At 34.9% G+C, this 11672-nt stretch overlaps 2 protein-coding genes and 2 long non-coding RNA genes across 4 annotated transcripts in view; 2 read left to right on the forward strand and 2 right to left on the reverse strand.

Moving 5' to 3' along the window:
- Nucleotides 1-187, reverse strand: part of kif1c (kinesin family member 1C) — a 54362-nt gene extending 54175 nt beyond the window's left edge. The window contains exon 1 of the mRNA XM_051110310.1: nucleotides 115-187. The gene's annotated coding sequence lies outside the window, so the exon portion shown is untranslated. The remainder of the gene's footprint in view (nucleotides 1-114) is intronic.
- A 1434-nt stretch (nucleotides 188-1621) lies between these two features.
- Nucleotides 1622-4963, forward strand: LOC127166175 (uncharacterized). Its single transcript, XM_051111284.1, has 6 exons — nucleotides 1622-1749; nucleotides 1862-1960; nucleotides 2041-2104; nucleotides 4255-4418; nucleotides 4495-4681; nucleotides 4763-4963. Exons 1-6 carry the CDS (start codon nucleotides 1679-1681, stop codon nucleotides 4961-4963), a joined length of 786 nt encoding a protein of 261 aa, XP_050967241.1. The 5' UTR covers nucleotides 1622-1678.
- Nucleotides 4964-6528: 1565 nt separating this feature from the next.
- On the forward strand, nucleotides 6529-8109 carry LOC127165569 (uncharacterized). The gene is made up of 3 exons (XR_007827799.1): nucleotides 6529-6699; nucleotides 7600-7714; nucleotides 7795-8109. It is a non-coding gene; the product is annotated as an uncharacterized LOC127165569 (long non-coding RNA).
- A 48-nt stretch (nucleotides 8110-8157) lies between these two features.
- LOC127165570 (uncharacterized) lies at nucleotides 8158-11204 on the reverse strand. Its single transcript, XR_007827800.1, has 3 exons — nucleotides 11034-11204; nucleotides 9717-9823; nucleotides 8158-8951 (listed from the first exon to the last, which is right to left on the reverse strand). It is a non-coding gene; the product is annotated as an uncharacterized LOC127165570 (long non-coding RNA).
- Between the last annotated feature and the right edge of the window lie 468 nt (nucleotides 11205-11672).

Genomic DNA, 11672 nt, shown 5'->3' on the forward strand with positions numbered 1-11672 from the left:
AACAGAACAAAAAAGCTTAGAAATCACGAGAGGCGTTCTCGACAAACAAATCTAACACTATTGTGAATGACAACAAAACTATTTGACACTCTTCAGAACACTGACAGATCTTACTGAATGAAGACGGGGGAATTAAACAACCGCCGGTATGTGAAAGTTTTGAGCCCTGCCGTCACTCTTCCCAAAGATCAGAGCATGACGTGAGCGGATTCACAGAGCAGATAAAAGTCCCCCGCCTGCTACACCTTCATAAATAAATAAATAAATAAATTTTATATTAATCATCAAATACAAAAGAGTTTTTATAGTTAAAATAGTTAATTATTAATTTTGGATGAAAAAAGGCCCAATTTCAGTTTATTTAATAATAATAATAATAATAATAATAATAATAATATAGTTAAAATAGTTTGAAAGATAATTTAATCTATTCTGTATTGTTGGAAGAAAAAAAAACACAATTTCAGTTTATTTAATAACAACAACAAAAACAACAACAACAACAACAATAATAATAATATAGTTATAATAGTTAAAAATATAATTACATATATTAAGTAATTATGGATAAAATGGTCAAATTTAATTGTATTTAATAATAATAATAATAATAATATATTTAAAATAGTTAGAAAGATAATTATATTATATTATATTATATTATATTATTCTGTATTGTTGGAAAGAAAAAAGGCCCAATTTCAGTTTATTTGATAACAATATTAATAATAATAATATTTAAAATAGTTTGAAAGATAATTTAATCTATTCGGTATTGTTGGAAGGAAAAAGGCCCAATTTCAGTTAAATAATAATAATAATAATAATAATAATTATTATTATTATTATAACAATAATAATATAGTTAAAATAGTTTGAAAGATAATTTAATCTATTCTGTATTGTTGGAAGAAAAAAAAACACAATTTTAGTTTATTTAATAACAACAACAACAACAATAATAATAATAATAATATAGTTATAATAGTTAAAAATATAATTACATATATTAAGTATATATTTAAATATATATATATATAAAATATATTTAAAATAGTTAGAAAGATAATTATATTATATTATATTATATTATATTATATTATATTATTATTCTGTATTGTTGGAAGGAAAAAGGCCCAATTTCAGTTTATTTGTAACAATAATAATAATAATTATTATTATTATTATTATTATTATTATTATATAGTTATAATAGTTAAAAATATAATTACATGTATTAAGTAATTTTGGATAAAAAGGTCCAATTTAATTGTATTTAATAATAATAATAATAATAATAATAATAATAATAATAATAATATAATAGTTTGAAAAGATAATTGAATCTATTCTGTATTGTTGGAAGGAAAAAAAAAAAAACAATTTCAGTTTATTTAATAACAACAACAAAAACAATAATAATAATAATAATAATCGAATAACACCGAATTGTACGTATGTAAATCATCATACAGCCGAATGCTTTATTTACGCTTTCACGCGCAGTCATGCCAGTGGCGCGAAAATTTCTCAGAAGTCAAACAACTCTTTTAAAAACACATTCTGTTACTATACTGTTGTTAATATATAAGCAGACCTATTTCAGTCTTAAAATATTGCTATACTAAACGATTAAAATCTAATTTAACCAACTGCTTTAGCTATATGGCTAAAAGAAATGTGGAGCACGAGCTATCTGTCACCACCAACTGAAACGGAGGATTTTGACCAGTTCCCGCCTTTAGCAAAGTAAGAGTTTTCGTCAGTCTGTTAAAAAATACAGCGTGTTTTCTATATTGTTATGTTTCTCTGTGGTGTACGGTGTTTTACGGGTACAGTAATGTTGTTGTGCCATCTACAGGCGATCAAAGGAAGTGACTCGTTACACTGAGGAGACTGTGTTACCTGTGCAGCCTCGATACGACGAGATTTTCTGGGGGAAAGATGTGCCATTACCATGGTAAGACTGTCAATGCAATAACCACTGTTAAAGTACTTCAGGAAGCTCTGAACTGACTGTGTTTGTATGTTTGTTGGCAGTGAGGAGTCCTTCACATGTGACCCCTTTCTTACCGTAGCTCTGTACTCCACTCCAGCTGGGATGGTGAGTGCCTGAAGGTCATTTATTATTATTATTATTATTATTATTAATGTACTTCATTACATGTCATATGCATTCAGAAAGTCTAGATGTGTGGAAACACAGGACTGCCTTTTATGTAGTGTTTTTTCCACATTGCAACTCAAAGCTCCAACACATTTATTATTTCATTTATCACTCAGTTATTTACCCCTTTTTAAAAGACTTTGGTCTATTGAACACAATAAAATACACACATTCACACAATTTTGTATTTATATGTAATGTAGGGATTCCCAAACAGTCGAAACATAAAATATAGTTAGTTTAATAGTAATATAAAATATCAACAATTTAACAACACATTTGCATCTGATATCAGTTAATGGTCACATGACATGCAGGCAAGATAACAAATATGTGACTGTGGACCACAAAACCAGTCATAAGGGCTTTGACCCATACAATGTATTTTTGGCTATTGCTACAAATATACCTGTGCTACTTAAGACTGGTTTTGTGGTCCAGTGTCACATATATTTTATATTTTAAGTGATTTTTCATCATTCAAGTGGTTTATTTGTGTTATTGTTTTTATTTTAGAACTATTTATTATATATCTTATTTTAACATTTTTATGATCTAGCTCAAACTTTTTATACCAAGTATATTTGGCTCCCCAAGTACCACCATAATGACCAGCATTAAAATACAGTAGCAATGTAGGCCTAACTATTCAGCTACAGCTCTGCACAGTTCAAAAATGAGAATGTTTTATTCCTAATAAGAATATTTATTGTTCTCAGCCATTTTAACATTGTAAATACACAGTTTAAACATTAACATTAACACTGCACTGTGCTTACAAACAGGTAAGTAAACTTAAAGGGGTCATTGGATGCCCACAAGTTGATATGATTCTTTAGGGTCTTAATGAAAAGTCAATAATATACTTTGGTTAAAAATTCTCAATGGTTGTGTAAAACAACACCCTCTTACCTTGCCAAAATCAGCTCTGCAAAAATCATCCCATTCTGGTCGAGGCTGCTTTAAATGCAAATGAGCTCTGCTCGCCCCGCCCCTCTCTTCGCTGTGGAGTGACCAGCCTGTTTACTTTAGCCACATTTAGCCGAGTTTAGCCACTAAGCTTGCTAACTAGCACATTATTAGGAAAGGCGATTGCAAAGATTCATAAAAAAACCCCTTACATTCACTTCTGCTGTAAGTGAAGCTGGATCACGAATGATTGCCGCAAACATAGACGGATATATGTAGATCGGGAGGCGCATTCCCTCCACAAACAAACCACTATGTTCATTATTACATCCAGCAACACAACACCTCAATCGCTCAGTCGTAAAATATTCTTGTCTAACTTACATCACTGCTCCAGCATCGAAACAGTGGAGGTCGGACTTTGACGGCTGATCTAAGGTAAAATGTTCATGTCAATCAACTATCGTGGCCTCTGTGGGTGTGACGGCACACTAACAGGCATCTGAAAATGGCTCGATTTGAAAAAGGGGATATTATTTTTACTGATTAATTAAAAACCACTGCATGGATTTTTATCATTATAGGGTCGATTTGTACATACACTGCCAACACATTAATGTTCAAACAACATGAAAAAGTGAACTTAGCATCCGATGACCCCGTTAAATAATGATTAAATTAAAATGTGTTGTGCCTAAAAGTTCAATAAAACTGTACTGTACTTAAATGTAGATCAAGTTAAATTGTACTGTGTTTTAACATTAATTTACGATTAATTTAGTGATCCCTCTGCGTACCACTAGAGGGAGCCTGATTACCACTACTGGTACTTGTACCACACTTTGAGAACCACTGGTCTAGTTAATGATCAGCTTTTTCATAAACTCACAAAGGCCTTCAGTATTTTTACAACACATAGTTTAGGTAACTCGTACTAGTGTAATGTACAGAAATGTTTAATGCACTCCATTAAACTGGAATTTTTTCTTTCTCTTTGTATTTTTACATCAGAATTATCTTCTTCAAATAATAAACATCAAAAGTAATCAAAAACAATATAAAAATATAATATACAAGTAATCCAAGTGACCAGTTTAAGCAGTATAACTACTAAGGCGCAGAACTCTGGAATTGTATGTCCATCACTTTACTGTGCTATGGTGAACTCGTTCTTTCAGCTGAGCGGTCATAAGAGAGCGAGAGCAGGCCTGACTCACGAGAAGCTGCCGCATCCTTCACAGCTGATGGGCAGGAGGAGGAGAGATCACAGACTACAGAAACACACTCCAAAAGTTCTGGAACATTTAGGAGAACTCAGGATGAAACAGCGCTACATCAATGAGTGAGAGAGAGAACGATTATGGCATTTTATGGAGTAGAAAATTTGTGATAGATGAGTCTATGTTGTAATGTTCCAGGTTGAAGGGGGACAGATGGCGGGGTGCCTCAGCTGTGGCCAGCAGCGGCGGCTCAGAAGAGCTACCTGAGGCCGGGGATGAGCAGCTATTCGGTGCGACAGCTGGTGTTAACATCAGTCCTATGCTAATGGACCTTGATGAGACCATGACAATGCCTCACGAAGCTGCTCCCACACCGACTCATCGGGTAACGTGCAATTAATGAAAGGAATAACTCTTTTTGTTTAATCTGAAATTTTATTTTATGTTTTTTTTTTTTCTTGTACAGTTCTCATTTACAGGACATGAGCAGTTTCTTGACCTCACTCCAGTAGGGAACCCAATGAAGGCGTTTGTTTCGGGAACAGCCCGCAGATCGCTCTTGATGGCTGATGAAGAGACGGCTGATGAATTTTGGGCCGCAGAGAATTCGGAGACATCTGATGGCATCCTCAAGAGCGACGAAGACCAGATGTCCCTTTTTTACTAGTCTCTGCTGTTTGAGCCATGTTGGCATATGGTTCTCTGGTTATTTCTCTTAATATCTACTGTTGTTATATATTCAAGTAGTTTTATACATGTGATTGTTTTTTATGGTTGCAAATGTTTTAGTGTTGTGTTTATGAAGAGTTCATAACGCTTTGTTAGAAAACTGGTGTAAAATTTCAAGTGCGTGATGCATTTAGCTTGTGAATCTTAAACATGAAAAGACTTGCATGTTGACTTTGCTCTCAGGACCAGAGCAAAGTTCAGTTCTGCTTAGTTATCTGCAAATGAAATGTATATTAATGGACATACACGTTCACTGCATTGGCATTTATGCTTGACTGTATTTGAATCTCCTTAATTCAACAGGTAAACAGAAACAGTAAATAATAAAATGATAACTGGGTCCAGTTCCTTTTTTTTTTTAATCCCTGTAGCTAAGAGTGGGCACGGCCATTTGTAAATTTTATGTGTCTCGTCTCCCCTCCAGCTATTTTTAGCTGTACAAATCAGCTTGTTTTGCTGCTTGATATTGCAAACTGGTGTGCCTTTCCATACTATTTTAATGTGTTATCACTGGTTTGTTTACTGCACTGTTATTCTTCTCACTATGTCCCTATAGTAGCTAATGAACCAGAAGTGTTGCCAACAAAGGCTTACTTCCACACTGAAGAGTGGTATATTCAAATACATTTTGAAATATATTTCAAAGCATATATATATATATATATATATATAAAGTTTAAAAAAAAAAAACTTCAAGAACACATTTGCATGCAATATCAGGAAATGGTCACATGACATGCAGATACATTAAATACATGGTATATTTTTAAGTTGTTTTTCATCATTTGTGTTATTGTTTCTATTTTAAATTATTTATTTATTTTATTCTTACTTTTTTATGGTTTAATTGATGATAAGCTTTTCATAAACTCACAAACGTATGGAAGCCCGTTCCCGCCAGTTGAGAAAAAAATAAATAAATCGGTAAGTCATAATTATGAGAAACTTTCTCATAATAATGAGTTAAAAAGTAATAAGATTCTGAAAAAATAAATTCGTAATAACGAGAAACTTTCTCATAATAATGACTTAGTATCTGGTAATAATGAGAAACTTTTCTATAATAAAACCATAGTTAATCTTCATTAGGGGTGACGGCTTAACGAAATGAAATGACAATTGTCGTCATCATTAAATGTGTTGGTTGCGCCATTCTAAAAAAGCTTATCGTGAAGCCCAGTGGTGTAATGCAGGGTATACGCAGGTATACGGCGTACCCACTTCTTTATCAGTCGGCTTTGCGTATACCCTCTTCTAAATTCACTCTGATGTGTCTTGCATAAATCAATAAAAGCCTAAATCATGACAGTCCACCACGTTAATGGCTAATCCAATCGCACGGGAATAAATGCAAATATTCCCTAAAAACACCCGTAAAGACACTGAAGCGGTCAGGACCGTAGCGTCGGCTTCCTTTGAAATATGACTGCGCCCGCGCCCGCTTCGTCCCGCAGCCCAGTCAGAGAGGATGCCGAGTCAGATGACACCTGTTGCTGCGCGCAGATGGGAATTTCCCTTAGACAAAGATGTTCTAAGGGCAGAAAGGAAAATGATTGGTTGACAGATTCAACCAATGAAATTGAAGCAGAGGCGGGGTCAGGAAATTTGGACTTGTGGAGGGAATACTTCAGACAGAAACGTTATTAGCGCTTCGTGGGAGGCATTTGTTGCAAGGTAAGTGAATTTACCATGTATTTTATATAAAAAAATATTAATAAATCAACATAACTCGTCATAACGTTTACTGAGATAATTAGCCGGCAAAGACGCACAGAACAAGTAATCATCGACTACATATCATATCATATGCATTTTCATTCAACTGCTTTATCAGTCGATCGCACCAAAGCTGCTTAAGGGGTAGATTGAGTAAAACATGCTTTTCCAATGCTACCGCGCTGTCTGTGATACCGATATGAGCGACAACAGAACTCGTTCAAATCTCCGTGACATTTCATTAGTCAGTTAGCGCTAGCATTAACATTAGCGCTGCTCTCAGGGCAGGAGTAAAACTAACAGTACTAAACTGAATTATGTGCTGCTCTTGGGGCAGGAGTACTCAATAGGTTTGTATTACTGTTATTTTTACAAAACTATGCTAGCATTAACATTAGCGCTGCTCTCAGGGCAGGAGTAAAACTAACAGTACTAAACTGAATTATGTGCTGCTCTTGGGGCAGGAGTACTCAATAGGTTTGTATTACTGTTATTTTTACAAAACTATGCACTGCTCTCAGGGCAGGAGTAAAAATAACAGTACTAAACTGAATTATGCACTGCTCTTGGGGCAGGAGTACTCAATAGGTTTGTATTACTGTTATTTGTCATGTACTATGCACTATGCACATCAAAGTATTTCTGTATGACTATAGGCCTGTCATTGACTCTTTCATGTAGTTTTTGTTCTCTTTGCAGAAAAACTTCTTGGAAAAGTAGTCTCTAGGAATGGCAGGGTTTAAGGATGTATTACATGTCCTTAAGAAATTGTCAATTTTGAGGGAGTTGTAAGTGATTTTTATCTTTAATCTTATGATTTTGCTAGTAATTCTGTTTGTTTACATTGCTATATTTCAGATGCTGTGCAGTGAGATGGTCAGTGATGTAGTGTTCCTGCACAAAAGAAAGTGGTCCAGAAAATATATGAAAATGAGGATGTTCATGATTCAATATCCCATACTAAATAGTTTAGGTAAAATTCTTTTTTTTCCCTTTCTTTCTTTTATTATGACTGTCGGTGTAAACTGAAACCAAATTCTTTATGCATTTCAGTTGCAGGAAGACCTTACAAAGATTTCTGGAGACTGAGAGACTGGCTTTGAGAAGATATTTGGAAAAGCAACCTCTGACTTTGGGCTTGGTTTAAAGGAGCCTGTTCAAATTTGTTGACTCATGTCTAAAATAAAAATAAAAAATACAAAAATAAAACACTTAAAAACCTCTAGGAATGATGATATCCACTAGTTAAGACTACAGCAGTTGAATGATACATCTTGCTGAACTTTTTTGTTGTGAAACGTTCCTGTGTTTTATACATGCATTTAACTCACTGGATTTGTTTGTAATTTGTAATTGTATAAAAAAAGAAAGAAGTCATAATTAAACTTATTTTATTGTAATATTGCACCCGTAAACTGATTATTTTCAATCAACATTTCTTTCATTTTGTTCTTAAACAATATGTACAACAGACATTGAATGATACAACATTAACAACACAATCATTAAAAAAAAAAAAAATAAATAAATAACTCACAAGTTATAATTAAAGTTACAAGTCTTAATTTCTCTGCAATAGTCCATGGGAGAAACATTAAGTGGTTGCACAAAAATTGACTGGTACCTTTTGTAATCACATTTATGTATCACCAAGTGAATGTGAGAGAAGCCCTATTCGGACAGTAGGAACATATGTAAAAATTGATGTACATGGCACCTCAGTGATAAAACTCATGGATTTGATTTATTCACAGTGTGATCATATGAACCCAGGAATGCACTGCTCATATGGCCTGTCACATAGTTGTCTGCTATACATTAAATGTCACATGCTTGGATTAAGAATAAATTTAAATTTAATAATACGTTATTTATTTAAATCTCAGGTTCAAAAAGAGACCCACTATAGCTGAAATGGTTTTCTTAAATTTTATCTCTCAAAATGATAGGTGTCATGAGAAATGTGAAGATTAGCAGAAATAAGTTGCATGCAACCTCTTATTTACATGAGGTAAATCAATCAATCATGTTTATTTATACAGCACTTTTTAACAAAACAGGATGTGTCAAAGCAACAGGTTTTAATAGGACAATAGTGTGTCAATAATGCAAAAGTTCCATGTTGCAGCAAAGTCAGATTGCAGAGGACTCATTTAGGACATTTAGGGATATAGAGGTCGTCTCTAGCTGCTGATCCATCATCTGGTGACCTTGGAATAAGAAAGAAACAGACTAATATTAGTGTAGATGCCATTCTTCTTACGATGCAATGAGTACATCAAGTGTTATGAAAATTATTCCTGGTTCCGGTTGACCTAATTAATGCAGCTTAACCATCCTTTAATGGACTTGAATTATAGAAATGTGTTAATGTGTTGTGTTGGCTGGGTTAAAGAGATGGGTCTTTAATCTAGATTTAAACTGAGAGAGTGTGTCTGCCTCCTGAACAGTGTTGGCTAGATTGTTCCAGAATGTGGGCGCTAAATAAGAAAATGATCTGCCGCCACAGTTGATTTTGATATTTTGGGTATTTTCAAAATTTAGAGAACGCAGTGGACATGAGGGACTATAATGACAATGGTGCTTGGTTTATATTTTTATGTATGTAATTGTAGGCCTATATTTTAAAATTGTATTGCATACCTATTACTGCCATAATAATGACTAATTTAAAATGTTTAAGTACTTTTCTTGTCTTTTTGTTCTTAACAGCTCCTACCCGCTGTCCTGGAGAAGTTATGAAATATTTTTGTTGTAGTTCATTTTGAATCGATTTCTTCGACCACACAACCTTGGTGTCTAAAAAACAGCATGTAGTTTGGCTGAGAATTTTTACGAGGGTGGTGGGAGAAAAACACCAACATTCTGGATTCGGATGGCCCTGTAAATGTTGAAATTCGTTTGCGTCCCCATGATTAACAGTTACCGACTGAATCTGGCTATTATGTGCTTTTATCAGGTGGAACCAAACTTACACCATTTTTCATACATCTCCATTTTTGCACAATTTTGGACTCAGCAGTATCAGATCTTCAGTGTTAGCTCCTTTGATCTGTCCAGATTTTGCAACTCCTCCAGGTAACTGAAGAATAAAATAAAAGATCAATCAATCATACAGAAATTGTCTACTGTTTTATAAATATAATGATAATGTAATACAGACCAACTGAGTACTACTGCCCAGAGAGCAGCGCATAATTCAGTTTAGTACTGTTATTTTTACTCCTGACCCGAGAGCAGAGCATAGTTTAGTAAAGATAACAGTAGACCCAAGAGCAGCACATAATTCAGTTTAGTACTGTTATTTTTACTCCTGACCCGAGAGCAGCGCATAGTACACTAAAAATAGTAATACTAACCTATTGAGTACTCCTGATCCAGGAACAGCACATAATTCAGCTTAGTACTGTTATTTTTACTCCTGCCCCAAGAGCAGCGCATAATTCAGTTTAGTACTGTTAGTTTTACTCCTGACCCGAGAGCAGTGGATAATTCAGTTTAGTACTGTTATTCTTACTCCTGACCCGAGAGCAGCACATAGTACACTAAAAATAACAGTAATACTAACCTATTGAGTACTCCTGCCCCAAGAGCAGCACATAATTCAGTTTAGTACTGTTAGTTTTACTCCTGCCCTGAGAGCAGCACATAGTTTAGTAAAAATAACAGTAATACTAACCTATTGAGTACTCCTGCCCCAAGAGCAGCACATAATTCAGTTTAGTACTGTTAGTTTTACTCCTGCCCTGAGAGCAGCGCATAGTTTTGTAAAAATAACAGTAATACAAACCTATTGAGTACTCCTGCCCCAAGAGCAGTGCATAATTCAGTTTAGTACTGTTAGTTTTACTCCTGCCCTGAGAGCAGCGCATAGTTTTGTAAAAATAACAGTAATACAAACCTATTGAGTACTCCTGCCCCAAGAGCAGCACATAATTCAGTTTAGTACTGTTAGTTTTACTCCTGCCCTGAGAGCAGCGCTAATGTTAATGCTAGCGCTAACTGACTAATGAAATGTCACGGAGATTTGAACGAGTTCTGTTGTCGCTCATATCGGTATCACAGACAGCGCGGTAGCATTGGAAAAGCATGTTTTACTCAATCTACCCCTTAAGCAGCTTTGGTGCGATCGACTGATAAAGCAGTTGAATGAAAATGCATATGATATGATATGTAGTCGATGATTACTTGTTCTGTGCGTCTTTGCCGGCTAATTATCTCAGTAAACGTTATGACGAGTTATGTTGATTTATTAATATTTTTTATATAAAATACATGGTAAATTCACTTACCTTGCAACAAATGCCTCCCACGAAGCGCTAATAACGTTTCTGTCTGAAGTATTCCCTCCACAAGTCCAAATTTCCTGACCCCGCCTCTGCTTCAATTTCATTGGTTGAATCTGTCAACCAATCATTTTCCTTTCTGCCCTTAGAACATCTTTGTCTAAGGGAAATTCCCATCTGCGCGCAGCAACAGGTGTCATTTCTGTCGGCATCCTCTCTGACTGGGCTGCGGGACGAAGCGGGCGCGGGCGCAGTCATATTTCAAAGGAAGCCGACGCTACGGTCCTGACCGCTTCAGTGTCTTTACGGGTGTTTTTAGGGAATATTTGCATTTATTCCCGTGCGATTGGATTAGCCATTAACGTGGTGGACTGTCATGATTTAGGCTTTTATTGATTTATGCAAGACACATCAGAGTGAATTTAGAAGAGGGTATACGCAAAGCCGACTGATAAAGAAGTGGGTACGCCGTATACCTGCGTATACCCTGCATTACACCACTGGGCTTCACGATAAGCTTTTTTAGAATGTCGCAACCAACACATTTAATGATGACGTTACAATTGTCATTTCATTTCGTTAAGGCGTCACCGCTTATGAAGATTAACTATGGTTTTATTATAGAAAAGTTTCTCATTATTACGA

The sequence above is a fragment of the Labeo rohita genome, chromosome 5 (assembly GCF_022985175.1).
Source record: "Labeo rohita strain BAU-BD-2019 chromosome 5, IGBB_LRoh.1.0, whole genome shotgun sequence".
Classification (NCBI taxonomy): Eukaryota; Metazoa; Chordata; class Actinopteri; order Cypriniformes; family Cyprinidae; genus Labeo; species Labeo rohita.

What these genes read in the sequence shown, in the direction of transcription:
- LOC127166175 (XM_051111284.1), top strand. Translation starts at nt 1,679, where the DNA reads ATGTGGAGCACGAGCTATCTGTCACCACCAACTGAAACGGAGGATTTT. An exon ending in ACTCCACTCCAGCTGGGATG is followed by an intron (nt 2,105 to 4,254) that starts GTGAGTGCCTGA and finishes TCGTTCTTTCAG; the next exon opens with CTGAGCGGTCATAAGAGAGC. An exon ending in AAACAGCGCTACATCAATGA is followed by an intron (nt 4,419 to 4,494) that starts GTGAGAGAGAGA and finishes GTAATGTTCCAG; the next exon opens with GTTGAAGGGGGACAGATGGC.